The 18872-nt window shown below is 54.1% G+C and overlaps 1 protein-coding gene across 2 annotated transcripts; it reads left to right on the top strand.

Annotated features, from left to right (window-relative positions):
- Nucleotides 1-905: 905 nt before the first annotated feature.
- On the top strand, nt 906-18561 carry EHD2 (EH domain containing 2). 2 transcript variants are annotated; one of them, XM_059904797.1, is made up of 6 exons: nt 906-1011; nt 3019-3475; nt 4005-4102; nt 8158-8570; nt 14130-14294; nt 16765-18561. In XM_059904797.1, exons 2-6 carry the CDS (start codon nt 3072-3074, stop codon nt 17314-17316), a joined length of 1632 nt encoding a protein of 543 aa, XP_059760780.1. In that variant the 5' UTR covers nt 906-1011; nt 3019-3071; the 3' UTR covers nt 17317-18561. The 2 variants fall into 2 exon arrangements, with proteins under 2 accessions (XP_059760780.1, XP_059760779.1); XM_059904796.1 differs by having other exon boundaries at nt 3015-3475.
- The last annotated feature ends 311 nt before the right edge of the window (nt 18562-18872 follow it).

Here is an 18872-nt window from a genome sequence, read left to right as displayed (position 1 = left end):
TTTTTTTTAAATCCACAAGTTTGTGACATGGTAATAGGGGCTGGTGTATCAGTGCACGATTAGCTGTGGGTCTAATCAGCGATGAGTAAACAATCCCTAGAAATTCCAAAACAACCGAAGTGTGAGAACATCAGCGATTCCTCTTGGTGACAGTCTAAAATCCCTGCTCTCATGGAGCTCATGTTCTCGTGAGGGAGACCGTCGCTGAAGCACAGAAATGTAAAATATGTAGAGTGGTGATAAAGACGGCAGAGAAGAATAAAGCAGCGATAATGGATAAATCGTGGGAGATCAGGGAGGGCTTCTCATAAGAGGTGACATTTGGGTGGAGCCCTGAAGGAGGGGAGGGAGGGAGCCACTTGGATCCCTGGGGGAGACAGCATTCCAGATGGAGGAACAAGAAGTGCAAAGGCCCTGAAGTTGGAAGGTTGTATGAGGAACAGCGAAGAGGCCAGTGTGGCTGGAGCTGAGTGAGAGAGGAGGAGAGAGAAGGAGGTGAGAGCAAAGGGAGCCCGCAGATCGTTCAGGGTCTTGTGGGTCACTCTGAGGGCTTTGGCTTCTACTTGGAGTGAGAGAAGAACCAAGGAGTGTTTTGAGCAGAGGAGTTTCATGAACTCGTTTAAGTTTTAAAATTATTATTACTGATAATAAATTATTATTATTATTGGTGTTATTGTTTTATTGTTACTATTCCCATGTTAGGAAGGGAGACAGGGATGGAGTTTGAACCGGGGACCGGGAGCCCGCCCACTCACCCATCTCGCAAAGGCGTCCTGCCACTCCCCACCGGGGGGCGCCAGAGGCCCGGCGCCCGGTTTCGGGGGGGCGGGGGCGCCTTGTCCCGCCCCCACCCCCCCGCCCCTCCCGTCCCTCCTCCCGGCTCTCTGCCCCACCCGGCTCAGACGGCTCCGGACTGGACCGCGAGCACAGGCCGATCCGCGGGCGCCTTGAATCCCCGCGGGACCCCCGCCCAGCTCGCCCGCCCGGTCCAGCCGCCTGCGCGCCCCATCGGTGAGTGGTCCCCGACCGCAGCTGTCGCCTCCCAGCCTCCGCCCGCGGAGCCCCCGAGTCTGCCTTGGCTCTGAGTTATTCCCCTGCTCGCCAAAGACCCTCAGTCCCCACCCCAGTCACTGTGTAACGGTCTCCCGGGTCTCCCCACTCCCTTCCGAAACCTCCCTGTCTCCCCCCAGCCCCTTCCAGTAACAGTGTCCCCCTCTCTCCTCCTCCCTTCCAGTGTCTCCCACTCCCCCATCCTCTCAGCCAGAGGGGATCCCCTCCTTGGGGTCTCCCTCCACCGCCCTCATCCATCTCTGTCCTATTTGGTCCCTCCTCCCACCCACAAGCTCCTCTCCTACCTCACCAACCCGATCGCCTGTCCAGTCACCCCCAAAGTGTCCTCCCCAAGATGTCCCCCAGGTCCCTCCCTGCATAGGACACCACCCAGGGCTGCCTCCCTCTGCCAACATCCCAGGTCCTGCTCCAGCCTCTCCTTTACCTCTCTGGCACACCTTCCCCGAATCCGAATTCTTTTCCTTTTTTTCTTTTTAAGTATCATTATGATTTTATGTATTTTAACATATTTGATTTGCAGTTATTTTTGATGTCCAAATTGTCCCATCTTTGGCCAGTGGGAGTCCTGTCAAGCTGAGTCTGTGTCCCTGTGACATGCCCCGTCTATGTTTGAGCACTTCCCCACTGTCTGACCCAGGCTCACTTGTTCTTTCCCCACCTCAGCCCCAGAATCAGCCATTTCTCCAAGAAGCCTCAGTTTCTCTTTTAGTGGAAAATGGTATTTAGAGACGCCAATCTGACGAAAAGTTGGTTCTGTGAAAAGATCAGTGCAATTATAAACATCCACTTAGACTGATCAAGGGGAGAAAAAAAAAAAGAAAAAGCAGACACAAACGACTGATATCAGGAATGAAAGAGGGGACATCACTACAGATCCTACAGAGCATGAAAGGATAGTAAGGAAATGTAGAGAACACGGTCTGGGTGCTGGAAGTGCTCACTGCTGTTGGGTTGGTAACTGTTTCTCTCCCTAACTCCTTTGACCTATGATAGGAGTGCAGGCTCTGAGGTCAGGTTGCCTGGAGTCCCAGCTTGAGCACTTTCTAGCAAAGTGATCTTGGGCAAGTTATTGCTATCTTCTTGAACCTACATTTCCTTGTCAGAAAAATGGGGATAATAATAGCCCTACCTGACAAGGTTTTTGTGAAGATTAAATGAGTTAGAGCAGTGTCTGGCATGCAGTGATCATAAATGTTACTATTCTTGTGAACGCCCAAGCCCCATCATGATCTAGGGGGACCCAGGCAGTAGTTCAGACTCGCTTCTCATCCTTGTGCCCATGTGTCCAGCCACTCTGTCCATCCATTCCACAGCTCCAGGTCATGATACCCCCCATCCTCTCTGCCTAAATGCTCTTGTCATGCCCACTCTTTAGGGAGCAGCTCAAAAGTTAGCCCAGCCAGAGCTTTCCCAATCCTGTGGTTGGCTCACCATGTCCCCCTCTGGTGCCTACAGGTCCTCTTACCCGGCATTTCCCAAGCATCATTGACTGCTTGGTGCCCAGTTTCCCTCCTCACTGGAGGCTCTGACTGTGGGGGGGCTGGTCTCTGGAGTATTTTTGCATCCATAGCTCTTGACACATGGTGTGATTTCAGTGAAAATGTGCAAAATAATGGGAGGGGTGGAGGAGAAAGAAAAAGATGAAGGAATACACTTCTTCCAATCAGCTTCTGCATCCTTCCCTTTGTATATCTCTTGGTCTTCCACCATCAATCCCCCTTCTTCAATCATGCCATTGTTACTCTCTTTCTCTTCCTCCAGCTGGAATAATCACCTTCTTCCTCCTTCAGCCATCAACTCCTGCCATCCACCAACAGTGCTCTAAGAAGCTCCTCTTCCCTACCCATTCCACCATCTTTCTCCATCTATTCGACCTCCTGGCTCCCTTTCTTCTCCACCTCTTCCTCCAGGCAGTCCCCCATCAACATCCTCTCCTCCCACAGGTAGCTCTCCCCCTGTGCATCTCCATCAGCGAGCTCAGCAGGCAGTGTGCGGCCATCATGTTCAGCTGGCTGAAGCGGGGCGGGGCTCGGGGCCAGCAGCCCGAGGCCATCCGCACGGTGACCTCAGCCCTCAAGGAGCTGTACCGTGAAAAGCTGCTGCCTCTCGAGGAGCACTACCGCTTCGGGGCCTTCCATTCACCAGCGCTGGAGGATGCTGACTTTGACGGCAAGCCCATGGTGCTGGTGGCCGGCCAGTACAGCACGGGCAAGACCAGCTTCATCCAGTACCTGCTGGAGCAGGAGGTGCCCGGCTCCCGGGTGGGGCCCGAGCCCACCACCGACTGCTTCGTGGCCGTCATGCATGGTGACACCGAGGGCACCGTGCCTGGCAACGCCCTCGTCGTTGACCCAGACAAGCCCTTCCGCAAACTCAACCCCTTTGGGAACACCTTCCTCAACAGGTGTGCAGCCAGCAGCCAGGAGTGTATCTTCCTGTCCCTGGCCCCCAACCCCGCCCCATCCCTGCCTGTGTTTCTCTCCTTTTCAGCCCCAATTCCCTTCTCTCTACTAGATCCTTCCTCTTCCTGCCTTCTCTAGGAGAGCAGTTAAGCCAGGGACGCATGGGTTCGACGGCTGTCTAGCTGGGTGGCCTTGAGCAAGTGACTTAACCTCTCTGTTTCTCTCTTATCCTCATCTGGAAAATGGGGATAACCATAGTCCTTACTCCATAGGGTTGTTGTGAGGACTAAATGAATTAACACCTACAAAGTGCTTAGAACAGCACCCGGCACAAAGTAAGTGCTCAATAAACATCAGCTCTGATTTTTTTTTTTTATAGTTATTATGCTCTGTCCTGATCTTCCTTTTCTCTTTCAAGATTCTTCCCTTCCCTGAACCTGATTCTCCTCGGTGCAGTCCTGGGTTCCCTGCTTATGTGTCCTCTCCTCCTGCCCCTCCCTGCACTGACCCCTGACCTTCCCTCTGCCCCAGGTTCATGTGCGCCCAGCTCCCCAATCAGGTCCTGGAGAGCATTAGTATCATCGACACCCCAGGCATCCTGTCGGGGGCCAAACAGAGAGTGAGCCGCGGTGAGTGAGGCCCGGATCTCTGGGTCTGAGGGAGGAGGGACTGGGGGCCTGGATCTCTGGGTCTGAGGGAGGAGGGGCTGGGGGCCTGGACTCTTGGGTCTGAGGGGGGAGGGTCCCAGGGTCTCTGCTAGGACTTGGGCCTGTGTCCGCTGGCCCTGAGCTGGTGGGGTAGCAGAAGGGAGCTGGTGGAAGGCTGTGATCCCTCCATGTTGGCACACGTTGAAGGGTGGGGGAGGCGTGTGGGTGAACACGTGCGAACGGGCTGCAGCTGCATATCTGGGTGGGTCTGAAGGATGGAGGGGGAGAGATCAAGAGAGACAGAGAGAGATACACAAAGTCAAAGATGGACAGAGATTCAGAGGGCGAGGCAGTGATACAGAGAGACAGGAGACCCAGCGAGGAGGCTGAGCCGGGCAGGCAGGCCCTGGGCCCGTGTGAGCTCTTGGCTCTGTGTCTGGGCCACAGATGGGGCTGAGGAGGACCTGGGAAGGGGAATCTGGGCGGGGGCCAAGGGCGGCCTGGAATTTATAAACAGCTGTGCAGGGGGAGCGCGGAGGGGAGGGGGTGAATTCCAGCGGGGCCTCCGAGGGTGCCCGGCCCCCACCCTCATTCCACCCAGCATTTCTGTCCCCTTCCACCCCTGTCCCGCAAGGCCCCGGAGGCCAGAAACTGGGGCAAAGGAGGCCGCAGTGTGGGGCAGAGGGGAGTGGGAGGCAACTGCAGGGAGGCAAGGAGGCTGGGCCTCGGGGTGAGGGCGCGGACGGGAGTCCCTGGCCGCTGCCCAGGAAGCGCCTGTTCCCCGGAAGGGAGGCAGGAGGCAGCTGCAGAAGCAATGGGGTGGGGGGGGAGCTTGGGGCGTGGGCCTGGGAGAGTCGGAGGGGAGGGAGGCCTCCAAGCCAGGGCAGGGGTGCAGGGTGGGAGCCCAAAGGAAGTGGGGAAGAGCAGAGAACAGGGTCTCCTTCCCTTTCAGCAGAGGTAGGGGAAGAGGAGAGTCCGTCCGTCTGCCTGTAAGGATGTCTGTGTGTGTGAGTGTCTGGGAGTTTGTGCCCGTGATTGTGGCAGGGTGTGACTTTGTGTGCGGCACTGAGGGACGCCGGGGGGCTTTGTGGGATTGTGTGTGACAGTGACTGTTCGTGTCTCCATATGTGGTTGTATTGTGAAATGTGTGTGTGAGTGTGTTGGGCAAGGGAACTTTTCTGTGACTGTGTGGATCATTTAGTGTGTGTCTGGGAAAGTGTGTAATTGTGGTGTGACTCTGAGGTGTCAGGGCTCTGCTTGGGATTGTACCTGTGTGTGGCCGTGTAGGAAGGCCTGAGGGGATTTTGTTGGATTGGATGTGACCGCATGTGATTGTATCTCTGTATACAGTTGTGCCCTTGTGTGTACAGTGAGGGGGGGGTGTGTGTGTATGTGCATGAGTGTATCTTTTGTGTAACTATATATGACTGTGTCTCTAGTTTGGTGCGTGTGCGAGTGTGCACGGGCTTGTGTGTGCCTGCTGCTGTTACTTTGTGTGGGTCTCACAACGTCTTTGCAATTGCGTGACCACGGATATCTGTGTAGGTTCCAGATTGTGAGTGAGGGTGTGTTTGGGAGTCTGCATCTTGTAGTGTGCGGCTCTGATGGTGTCCAGGTGTACGCTCCTGAGTGCACGAGTGTGTGTGTGCATGTGTGTGTGCACTGGTGGAGCAAGCGGCCTCTGCCTGGAATATCTGTGAAGGCCACACGTGTGTGATTGTAGCATAGTGGAGCCTTCTGGCGGGGTTCAGATCTGGCCTCTGCTCCTTCTAAACTGTGGGACCTTGGCTGAGCCACTTAACCTCTCCATGCCTCAGTTTTCTCACCTGTAAAATGGGAACGTGATAGTATCAGCCTCATAGGTTGCCCTGAGGGTTCAATTTAAATGTCAAAATGTGTGAAGCACTTAGAGCAGTATGTAGCACACACTAGGTGCTATGGAAGTGCCCACGATGACTGCTTTTCCTCTGTGAGGCTGTCGTTGTGTGCCCCGGGGTGCCTCTCTGCCACGTCTCCCATTCTCCCGTTCCCGTTGTGCGCCCCAGGGTGCCTCTCTGCCACGTCTCCCGTTCCCGCGCTGACTCAACCTCCCTCCCTCCGTCCCTCCCTGCATGAGACACACTTTCCAAAGCCGGGCCGCTGTGTGTGTTTGTGTAGACATTGGGGAGGGAGGAGGGGCCCCAGCTGCTGTTCCTCTGGTGACCTGGCCCTTTCTCCCCGCAAAACAGTGTCACCCACCCCCCACCCCAGCCCATCTCGTCCCCAGTGGCTGCAGGAGCCTGCTTCCTCCCATGCAGGATTGGCCTGGCACCAGCTCCCCAGGAGAGCGTGGAGGCCCACGGGGCTGCTGCTCTGTTGCTTCCTACCTGAGTATCTGGAGTAAATCCCTTAACCTCTCTGTTCCTCAGTTTCCCCTTTTGGAAAATGGGGGACATAAGAGTGCCTGTCTCCTGGGGTCGTTTTGAAGATTCAATAAGTTGAATTGGGAAGGGCATGAGGTGACTTCGGGTGAATCAGCGATGGCTCCCTGTTCTGCCAGTTAACTCCTCATCCCCCAGGTTGCCACTCTGTTCCCTCCTCCTGGAAGCCCTCCCTGACTACCCAGGCTGGGTCAGGCGCTCCCCTCTGGGCTGCTGCATCCCAGCCTGACCACTCTGGACCGTGAGCCCAGTAACGACAGACCTGGGGCTGCCTGAGCCACACTGTGTCCCCAGCACAGGGCAGGCGGCTCTGGGGATGGCTCCTGGATGACCCCCCAACAGTGTCTCGCAGGCATCATGAGTAATGTTTGTTGAGTGCTTACCATGTGCCTAGCACCGTTTTTTTTTTTAAGAGTTTTATTGTGGTATAATTCACATGCCTAAAGCTCACTCATTTTAAGTGTATAGTTCAGCGCCAGGCACTGTTTAAGCTCTTTATATATCTTAGCTCATGTGTATTACTTAAAAAAAATTTTTTTTAAATTTTATTTATTTATTTGGCCGCGCAACATGTGGGATCTTAGTTCCCCCACCAGGGATCGAACCCGCGTCCCCTGCATTGGAAGCAAAGAGTCTTAACCACTGGGCCACCAGGGAAGTCCCCTCATGTGTATTCTTTTAATCTTCACACAGTTCGAGGAGGTAGGTCCTATGATGATTTCCATTTTACTGAGGAGGAAACAGAGGTCCAGAGAGGTTACCTGCTTGCTTAAGGTCACCTAGCTGATGGGGGCAGAGCCGGGATTCAAACGCGGGTCTTCCCAACTGCCAAGTCGGGGGGGTCTCAACTGCTCCTCTCCTCTCTCCCAAGCGTCACTTGTTGCTGAATGAATGAGCGAATGAGCAAAAAAGCAAACAGCGTGAATGAATGAGTGAGTGAGGAAATGAAAGGTGAAAGGAATGAATGAATGGACCCAGGAGCCAGCTGTTGGGATGGGTGCCCCACGAAGGCAAGGACCTTGTCTGGGTGTTCTCTGTGGGACCCCCAGTGCCCAGGACAGGGCCTGACACACAGAAGACTCAGTAAATGTTGTTAATAAATTTAAAATATTTAACATCTGCTATGGCAAGAGCATAACCGGGGCCCGAGTGAAATCTTTAGTTGCTGGATGGTGGGGAGATCTGACAGATCCTGGGGAGGGGCTGGGGTGACGGAGGCACTCGGGGGCCTTGCGGGGGGTGGGGGTGGGTTGTCCATAGAAGCAAAGGGAGTCTATTAGGAACACTTGAGTGTTTCAATAACTGGACCAATGCCCGCTGCTAATATCTGCCTAAAGAATGAAGGAAAAAGGGGAGGGGGTGATTGTCCCCTGTAGTCAGATGGCTTGAGAGACGGGGGCCAGAGTGATGGGGGAAATTCTGAGGGCTGCAGAGACAGAGCTGTGGGGGCACTCTTGGGGCCTCAGCTGTTTCTCATAGACAAAAATTTCGAAGGTTGACAACCTGAACATCCGGTACAGTCTAACTTGAGTCCAAAGGAATGGCTGCATCCCAGTGGCTGGAGGCTCGGGTGCTGACGTCTGCCCCTGGCGCCCCCGTCCCACCCCCTCCCCCTAGGCTACGACTTCCCGGCAGTGCTGCGCTGGTTCGCCGAGCGCGTGGACCTCATCATCCTGCTCTTCGATGCTCACAAGCTGGAGATCTCAGACGAGTTCTCGGAGGCCATCGGCGCCCTGCGAGGCCACGAGGACAAGATCCGCGTGGTGCTCAACAAGGCCGACATGGTGGAGACGCAGCAGCTGATGCGCGTCTACGGGGCGCTCATGTGGGCGCTGGGCAAGGTGGTGGGCACGCCCGAGGTGCTGCGCGTCTACATCGGTTCCTTCTGGTCCCAGCCCCTCCTGGTACCCGACAACAGGCGCCTCTTCGAGCTGGAGGAGCAGGACCTCTTCCGCGACATCCAGGGCCTGCCGCGCCACGCCGCACTGCGCAAGCTCAATGATCTGGTGAAGAGGGCCCGGCTGGTGCGGGTGAGCAGTAATGGGGGGCTGGCTGAGCAGTAACCGGGGCTGGGGAGGCAGCGGTAGCTCTTGCCTTTCCTCTGATCCTCCTCTACTTGACTGCTGGTCCCTGGCATCAACTCTCTGATTAGTTAAGTTCTCTAATCTGAGAAAGTTCTCCTGCTGTGCCTGGCCCTGTGCCGGGTGGTGCTGGGAACACAGCAGTGACCAAGGCAGTCCAGGGGAGAAGACCACCCCATCCCCAGACAGTGATCATCCAACATGGTCAGGGCTGAGACTGGGGAGCCCAGGGGAAATCCGGGAGGGCTTCTTGGAGGAGAGGGCATCTGAGCTGCAAACTGGAGGATGAGGAGGACAAAGAGGGGAAGAGATTCTAGAAAGCAGGACCAGCAAGTGCGTGGACTGGAGGTGAGAACATGGCCAGTTCAAGGAAGAGGAAAAAATGTCAGTGTTGAAGCCAGTGTAGACAGTGGGAGTAACTGAATCTGAGGCTAGGGGCAGGGGTGGGGTGGGGTGGGGTGGGTGAGAGTCAGATCACCCAGGGCTGTGGCCTGAAACTTGTGCTTTGTCCTGAGGGCACTGGGGAGCCATGGAAGGATTCAGAGCAGGGGAGGGACAGGGTCAGACTCTAGCTGCCTTCTGGAGGGTGGATTCAAGGGCAGTGAGACTCGGCTCCCAGACCAGGGAGGAGGCTGGGGACTGAGGAACAAGGAGGAGCCTGGATCAGGACAGGGCCTCCGGGACTGGGAGGCCAGAGCACTGGTTTAAGAGCGTTTTGGAGGACGAATGGAACATTCACAGGGGAGGCTGCCTGCCAGGGTGGAGGTGGGGCAGGAAGCTGGGCAGGCAGGGAGGCCTGGAAGGTTATGGGGGATGGAGGAGCCTGAGGTGTTGGTTTAAGGAGCTGCAGAGAGGGGGTGAGTCAGAGCCCCGCCCCCACCCCAGGAATCCTCCTTGGGAGGGAGCTGCCCAGTGTGGTCGGCTCCTGAGGGCTCCAGAATCCACCTTTCTCTCCTCCTCTGCCCAGGCCCTGGACTGTCTCTGTCTGTCTCTCTGTGTGTCTCTCTCTCTCTACATCTCATTTCTACCTCTTTCTCAGTTTCTCTCTCCCTTATTGTCTCTTTTTTTCCTCTTCTCTTCCCTCATTCATTCTCTTTTCTCTCTCTGTCTTTCTCCCTCTCTCAGTCCTCCCTCCCTCAGTCTCCCCCTGGGTCACCCTCTTCCCCTACGGACCCCGGTCCCCCAGGTCCCTCGGGGGAGCAGACAGCAGCGGGAGGGGGAGCCCAGGGTCCGTGGGACCCAGGGGCTGGGTGGGGCCGGACACCTGGTGCCCCCGCCACGCAGGAGGTGGCTCCGGAAACCCAGACAAACCCCGGAGTCCGGGACCCGCGCCCCGGTCCACCCCGCCCCCCCACGTTATCTCTTCCTGGCACCTTCCGCGGCTTCCTCTCTGGAAAAGCCATTAGTGCCTGGCCTCCTCCTGTCTTCTGGGTTCCCGAGGAGCCGCCCTTGGGCCCCGCCCCCTCTCCCCGTTGGCCCGCTCTCGTAGGCCCCACCCACCGGCCTGGCCACACCCCTGCCCTGATTGGCCTTCTCAGACCTGTAGACCACTCCTTCCCCTTCCTCCTGCAGATCCATCTATGGCTCCCCAGTGCCGCTCAAGACGCAGGGTCTACAGTGACCAAGCCTTGTTGCTTCTCCCCTGCCCCGTGTCACCCGCTCATTCCCCACGTGTGATTCTGCCACACTTGGTCCAGCCATCAAACAACAGCACACACCGTTTACCTCCCCATATGCTCTCCCCCAACAGTACAAGGCCTTTCCACACTCTTGGTAACTACCCCTCTGTGCCTCAGTTTCCGTCTGTCCCAGTGTCTGATGTGGATGAGTCCTCTGGCTCTGCCCTTTGGTTGAAGTGATAGGTGCTGCTAGAAGGGGCGATTTCACTGTGCTGTGACACTTGAGGCCAGGGTCTTGGGAGGTTCTGATTCTGAAGAGACCAGGACGCCGTGAACCTTCATACCGAACTCGCTGAGGTGACTCGATAGCATTAATTCAACAAACAATTATTGAGCGCCTACAATGTGCTCCTGCACTGTTCTAGGTCCTGGGGATAGAGCAGGGAACAAAACCAGATAAAGTTTCTCTTCTTGTAGAATTGCCTTTTAATTGGGAAGTGGATGTTAAACAAATTAATCTCTAATATTATATTGTATGTAATAAGGATTATGAAGAAAAGTGAAGCAGAGAGACTGGTGAGAGGCTATTTTAGGGTCATTGAGGAGGGTCTCCTGGAGGAGGCGATATTTGAGCAGAGGCCTGAAGGAGGGGAAGGGGTGAGCAGAGTGGAGATCTGGGGGAGACCATACCCAGGCAGAGGGAACAGCAAGCGCAAAGGCCCTGAGGCCGGGACATGCTTGAACAAGGAGCCCAGGGTGGTGGAGATGGGAGATGAGGATTCAGAACCAGCCAAGGTGCCACCAAAATGTTTAGCATTCTAAACCTATGACTCATTAAAAGGACTTTTTTTTTTTTAAACATCTTTATTGGAGTATAATTGCTTTACAATGGTGTGTTAGTTTCTGCTTTATAACAAAGTGAATCAACTATACATATACATATATTCCCATATCTCATCCTTCTTGCGTCTCCCTCCCACCCTCCCTATCCCACCCCTCTAGGTGGTCACAAAGCACCGAGCTGATCTCCCTTCCCTGTGCGTTGCAGCTGCTTCCCACTAGCTATCGGTTTTACATTTGGTGGTGTATATATGTCCATGCCACTCTCTCACTTCGCCCCAGCTTACCCTTTCCCCCTCCCCATGTCCTCAAGTCCATTCTCTACATCTGCGTCTTTATTCCTGTCCTGCCCCTAGGTTTTCATTAAAAGGACTTTTTAATGAGTGTTTTTAATTGAACATTTAAGACCATCTCATGGCAAAGCACTCATGTTCTGTCAAACGTGCCCCCTCCCACCTCTGACCCCAATGGCTCTCAGGTTCTCTTCCCTGCAGGCAACCCCCGTGAGTAGTTTCTTGTGTCTTTTCCAGATATATTCTATTTTTATTTAAGCCTATCCATTTAATTATTGAGCTTCCTATTAAAAATAGGACATGAATGCTCTTTTTTTTCCCTCTCCTTGTTTGCTTTTTTAAAAAAAATATTTATTTATTTATTTGGCTGCAGCGGGTCTTAGTTGCGGCGTAAGGGATCTTCGTTGCGGCGTGCGGGATCTTCAGTTGCAGCACGTGGGATCTTTTAGTTGCAGCATGTGGGATCTAGATCGAACCCAGGCACCCTGCATTGGGAGCGCAGAGTCTCAGCCCCTGGACCACCAGGGAAGTCCCCTCCTTGTTTGCTTTTTGATAACTTATGAGATCGTGGCTCAAAGGTTCTCAAGTTCATTGGTTTATTCCACAAATATTTCTTGAGTCTTTTCTCTGCACACTGTGCCGGCGCTGGGGACAGAGGGAACAGACAAGGTCCCAGCCCTCCTGAAGCTCACATTCTGATGGAAGGAGACAGAATAAGTAAACTAACAGATAAATGAAATAATGATGAATTGTGATAAGTGCTGTGAATGAAACGATAAAAGTAAAGGTAGAAAGGAATTGGATGGTGGTGCCTGCGGCACCTGCTTCCCATAGGATGGCCTCTGTGAGGAGGTGACATCAAAAGGAAGCTGAAGGAGCCAGTTGTTGGGAGACTAGGGCAGAGTTCCAGGCGAGGAGTAGCACGTGCAAAGGCCCTGAGGTAGGAAAGTGGTTGGCATGCTGATAAAAAAAGGACGGCAGGTGAGGAAGCTGGAGCAGATGGAGGGAGATAAAGTTGCATGAAGCGGAAGGAGCCAAGTCGTGAAGAGCAGTCTCAGGCCCTCATTACACTCTTAAAAATTATTGAGGCCCGCAAAGAGTTTGTATGTACACGGATTAAATCTTTCTATATTAACCATATTAGAAGTTAAAACTGAGGGTATTCCCTGGCGGTCCAGTGGCTAGGACTCAGCACTTTCACTGCCATGGCCTGGGTTCAATCCCTGATCGGGGAACTAAGATCCCACAAGCCTCGCGTTACATCCAAAAAGAAATAAGTTAATACTGAGAAAACGTTTCATATTTATTTCTTTCATAATATTAATTAACCAACAATACTTATATAATTTTTTTTTTCGGCCGTGCCGCGTGGCTTGCGAGATCTTAGTTCCCCGACCAGGGATCATACCTGTGCCCTCAGCAGTGAGAGCACGGAGTCCTAACCACTGTACCGCCAGGGAATTCCCAAACAATACTTATATCCTTATTAATAAGTAACATTTATTATAAATGTTATCTATACATTTTGATCATGTCGATGTATACTAATGAACATATATTGATAATAATTAACATGGTAAGATCATTTAAAATAGCAAGAAAAAAATCTACTACCTGTTAACCTAAGTAACAGATGTTGTATGAAAATTAACTGTTTTCCAAACCCAAAAAAAAAAACCCAACTTAGGGGGGACAGTGGCCCTGTTATACATGTTTGCAAGTCTCCTTAATGTCTGGCTTCAGAGGAGACATCTGGATTTGCGCATCTGTTTCTGCAGTCAATTGCAATATCTTTTAGCCTTTAAAAACTCCACTGTCCGCTGGGGAGGAAATGAGAGTAAAAAACACACACAGCACCTTAATATTCTTATGAAAATAGTTTTGAGTCTGCAAACCCCTGAAAGGGTCTCGGGGACCCCCGGGCCACGCTTTGAGAATTGCTGCAGTAGGGCCTTGTCAGCTGTGGGAGGAATTTTGCACTTGGATAAGAAGCAAATTGAGACATAGTAGCAGTGTCTCATGGTGCCGCACTTGTTCCTTAAAAAAGCAAAACAAAACAAAACAAAAACGACCCTCCAGCTGCTACTTCATGGGGAAAGGATTGGAGGGGCTGGAGGGGCCAGAGGGAAAGCCAGGAGTCCAGTGGGGTGACTGGTGTGTCCCCCCCCCCCAGGCAAAAGATGGAACTGCTGGGATGGGGGGGTGCAGCAACTGAGGTGGAGAGAAATGGAAAAGTAGAAGAGAGATTTAGGAGTTAAAAGGGCTCACTGATGAAATAGTTGTGGCCAGTGAGGAGGGAGAATCAAATCAGGAATGATTTCCAGATTTCTGGGCTCCACTGGGTAGGGAGAGGTGGAGGTGCCGTTTGTCTCCCGAGATGGGCACAGCTGAGAGTGGCACAGCTCTGGGGGCTGGACCTGAATTCCATTGCGGGCGTCCTAAGACGGAGCTGTCCAGGAATGTTGACAAGGCAATCAGCTCTGAGTCTTGAGCTCCAGGGAGAGGCCAGGGCTGGTATGTAGATTTGGCAGTGGACATGGAGGGATGTTTACGCCACGGGAGGGGCTGAGAGTACCTAGGAGAGATGGGAAGCCCTTGTACCCACGGGAGCAGCAGCTCACCTGTAATTGTTAGAAATGCACATTCTCAGGCCCCACCCCAGACCTAGTGAATCAGAAGCTCCGGACAACCCATGTTTTAACGAGCCCCGCAGGTGACTGTGAGGCAGGCTTAGGTGAGAACTCTCCTCCCCACAGGTTCACACCTACATCATCAGCTACCTGAAGAAGGAGATGCCCTCCGTGTTTGGGAAGGAGAACAAGAAAAAGCAGCTGATCCTCAAGTTGCCCGTCATCTTTGCCAAGATTCAGCTGGAGCATCACATATCTCCCGGCGACTTCCCGGACTGCCAGAAGATGCAGGTGGGAGGCCGCCCAGGAGGAAGGCAGCAGGGGTGATGTGATGGGAAGGCTGGCTTCCATGGGCTCCGGGATGGGACCTTGAAAACTAGAGGGATGGATGGCAGGTTCCTGAAAGCACTTCCTGCAAATGATTCCGTGGGAGCATGGTTTTGTGAATTAAGGGAGTGAACAGCAAACCCAAAGCAACTGTGGCTTAGTTAGGATAGAAGTTTATTTCTCTCCTTCATAAATGTCCTGCAATATGGTCCAGGGCTAGTTTGGTGCTTTACAGAGCCAGGGGCCCAGTCTCCTTCTGTCTTAATTCTCCTCCAAGTCTGGCCTCCAGTCCCAAGAACACCCTCATGGTACAAAATGGCTGTGGAAACTCCAGCCATTGTGTCTGCATTCCAGCCAGCAAGAAGAGGGCAAGGAGCAGGGTGGGAGGGGAAGCTAATGGTATAGTCTCTCTCTTTAAGAACACTTACTACAACAGTGCTGTCCAATAGCACTTTCTATGGTGACTTTCTATGCTGTGCTGTCCAATGTGGTAGCCACTAGCCACATTAAAACTGAAATTTTAGGTTTTAATTTTAACTAATTTAAATTTAAATAACCACATGTGGCTACTGTATTGAACAGGGCAATTCTAGAGTTGCATGTGCAACTTGTGCTGACATCCAATTGGCTAGAACTTAGTCACATGGCCACAGCTGCTGCAAGGGAAGCTGGGAAGTGTAGTCTTTTCTCTAGGTGGCCAGATGCCCCGGTAACATTCAGGGATTCCATACTGAGGAAGAAAGGAAGATGGATATTGGGGGATAACCGGAGGCTCCTCACATGTCCAGGCCTAGGATTAACCAGTGTCAGGGAAAGCACTGGGTCTGGGTGTGGCAGCCTGGGGTAAATGAAGAGCCACAGGAGATGGGCAGGGCAGGAGTGACCAATGGATGTGGGGACAGAGGTCCAGGCTCAGGCATGGAGGCGAGGACTAGCGCCCCTAGCCCAGGCTCTGTTGTGTTAGGCTAATACTGAAAGCCTGTGACCTTTGGGTCTTAGATATTTCTAGTCCAATACTAAAGAATTATAATAGAGTGAATTTCCCCTTGGTCACTGACTAGCTCTGTGAACCTGGTCAAGTCACTTAACTTTTCTGAGCCTCAGTTTCTTCAACTGGAAAATCGGCATCCTGAGAGTATCTACCTTGGATGCTTAATTGGCTAGTGTTCGCGACTTCCTTAGACAGTGTCTGGCACAGAGTTTGGGCCGAATCAAGGTTTCTCAGCCTCCACACTCCTGACATTTGGGGCCAGATAATTCTTCCTTGTTGGGGGGGCGGGGGGTGTCCCATGCATCGCAGGCTGTTTAGCAGTATCTCTGGCCTCTATTCACTAGATGCCAGTAGCACCCCCGAGTTGTGACAATTAAAAATGTCTCCAGATATTGCCCGCTGTCCCCTGGGGGACACCATCATCCCTGGTTGAGAGCCGCTGGGCTAGATAAAGAGCAGCTGTGAATATTACGCTGACATTTATTGAGCACTTCATCCAGATGAATTCATTTAGCCTTTCCCACCTCCCAGTGAGGGGAGTGCTAGTTCTCAACCTGTTTTCCAAATCTGGAAACTGACAGGGAAACCAGAGAGGTCAAGTCACTTGACTGAGGACACACAGCTCCCAAGTGGCAGAGCTGGGTTGGAACCTGGGCAGCCTGGCCCTGGAGTCCTCCCTACTCATCACCATCAATCACACCCCCGTCTCTTTATGGTCATGATCAGTGGAGCTCTCTGCCTTGGCTCTGGAAATTAATGTGGTGCTGCGATGTGGATCGGTCTTTGCTGCAACTCTTCTGGTGCAATCGCTTTAACAGCTGCACGTGTGAGAAGCAGCGTGACCACAAACCCAGCCCTGCAGCGGCTCTAGCACCAGAGGACTTCTTGCCCCGGGGGTGGGGGGTAGTCCCAGGATCTCCTGATGACTCTCCATCCCAACCCTAACCTCCAAATATGGGGCAAGCCGCTTAGTCCTTGCTGTGTGGTGGGGTAACAGAGCCAGCAGGGTGGCAGGAATTGCATTTTCTTAACTTGCATAATGGTGGGGATGTTGACTGGGCAGCTGGGGTGCCGTAGAGGATGGGCAGGACTGAGGGCTGATGGGTGTGCTCTGGTAAAGCCGTGGCTGATGTCAAAATGTTGAAATCCTTCTCTACCAGCTGGTGAAAGGCTGCTGCTCTGAGTCATTGGAGGGCCCCTGCTCTCCCTACTGTCCAGGGATTCTGGGGTCATGCCCGGCACTGGGTGGGGTGGGGGGGCACCATGGGACCTTGCTGCCCAAGTCTCTTCTGAGTGGTGGGTACCCAAGCGGATTGGGGTGTTCAGATAATCGAATACTTCTGCACCTCTCTGTCAAGAGCTGCCCAAGTGTCCCGGAGCCAGCACGGGGCTGGGGGCTTCGGGATGGTGCCTCCTGACTTCTCTGTGTTCCCCTCCCCACAGGAGCTGCTGATGGCTCACGACTTCACCAAGTTCCACTCATTGAAGCCGAAGCTGCTGGAGGCACTGGATGAGATGCTGACCCACAACATCGCCAAGCTCATGCCCCTGCTCCGGCAGGAGGAGCTGGAAAGCACAGATGTGGGCGTGCAGGGGGGTGCTTTCGAAGGCACCCACATGGGCCCCTTCGTGGAGCGGGGTCCTGACGAGGCCCTGGAGGACGGCGAGGAGGGCTCGGATGATGAGACTGAGTGGGTGGTGACCAAGGACAAGTCCAAATATGATGAGATCTTCTACAACCTGGCGCCGTCCGATGGCAAGCTGAGCGGCACCAAGGCCAAGACCTGGATGGTGGGTACCAAGCTCCCCAACTCTGTGCTGGGCCGCATCTGGAAGCTGAGCGATGTTGACCGGGATGGCATGCTGGACGACGAGGAGTTCGCCCTGGCCAGCCACCTCATCGAGGCCAAGCTCGAGGGCCATGGGCTGCCCACCAACCTGCCCCGCCGCCTGGTGCCACCTTCCAAGCGGCGCCAGAAGGGCTCCGCTGAGTGAGCCAGCCGCTGCCTGCCGGCCCTTCCTCCCTCTTGCCCTGCTGTGGCTCCCCAGCTCCGGATGGCTGCACGCACATCCCCACCCCGGCCCACGTGCACCCTGCCTGCCCACTCTCCTAGCTGTAAGGATGGGGGTCCCTCTGCCCCCCACTGCCAGGCAGTGGGGACCAGGGGAGGGGCAAGGCTTCTCTGCCCACCCTTCACACCTCTACCCTCACGTACACTTAGCACATCATTCCGACACTAATACACACACACACACACACACACACACACAGAAGCATCCATCCCTGCATCATTCATTCAAATATTTGTTGAGCACCTACTATGTTCAGGGCTCCTTCTAGGCACTGGGGATTACAGCAGAGAGCAAAGCAGACACTCTATATGCCCTCATGGAGCTGACATTCTCAGGAGAGAGCACCTACAGAGTCACTCAAACACACAGAGACACGCACCCAGGCCTAACCCGTCTGATCCCTGATTCTGAGCAGGACCCCTCATAAGTGAGCGGCCACTTGGTTGAAATGACTAACGGAGGGGTCCCCTTGCCCTGCTTCCTCTTGCCCAGCCAGGCGGGGACCCTCCACCCCATGGTGTCCTCAGGTCTTGGGACCACTGGAGGGAGACACACCTCCTACTTCCTCAGCTGGACCCCTCTTAGCCCCTCCCCCCAGTTCCTGCCACACCCCTTTCTTTAAGAAGGATCCTCTGCAGACCAAAAACCGCCTTCCATCCCTGTTCCTCCCAGATGGCGTCCACTCTGAGGCCTTTCTGTCCTCCACTCACCTGCCCTGGATTGAAAGCCCAGCCTGCCCCCCCACCTCAGGCTCCCCACAGCTGGTGGTCCGAATTTTAGACTGCTGGGGCACAGCCTCTCGGCCCACCATCAGTTCATATTTAAGTGGAGCCCCTGCCAGATAGGCCCCAGGACGTTATTTTAGTCCCCTTTTCAGGGACGTCGTGGGGGGAGGGGCTCTTGGTGCTACAACCCTCCCTCCCCTCCCCTAAAGGGAACTCTCACCCCCCTACACACACACCTTTTCCTGCCTTCACTACGTATTAGTGCTTGACCCTGGTGGGGGACCACACGGAAAAGATGGGGAAGAGCGAAACAGATGGGGACGATGCCCCCTCCAGGGTGCTCGCTGGGATTCCCACGCCCGTCACCCCTCACCCCGTGCCTGGGAGGGGACTGTGAACGTAATAGCGTTCCCACAGTGCAAATAAAGCCATGGCTTCTTTCCCTGTGGGAGTCAGGCTGTCTTGGGCTGGGTTAGAGGTGGGGATCGCTCTCCCCCCCAAACCCCCTGGGGAAGGAGGGCCCTGGGCAGAACTTCAGGGGGGTACCCTCCAAGCTCTCCGGGGCAGAGGTGGAGGCCATGACTCAATGCTGCGGGAACCTGATGACTCAGGCCTGGGCTGGGGACCAGACCGACATATTTTCCGAAGAAAAGTTACTCTGAGGCCCTCCCTCCGGGACATCCCTCCCTCAAACCTCCTGCCGCGGGGGCCTGGGAACCAAGCCCTGGGCCGTGGGGTTGTGTGTATGTGTGT

Source organism: Balaenoptera ricei, chromosome 19 (genome assembly GCF_028023285.1).
Source record: "Balaenoptera ricei isolate mBalRic1 chromosome 19, mBalRic1.hap2, whole genome shotgun sequence".
NCBI lineage: Eukaryota > Metazoa > Chordata > Mammalia > Artiodactyla > Balaenopteridae > Balaenoptera > Balaenoptera ricei.
This window is presented reverse-complemented; position numbering and strand designations above follow the sequence as displayed.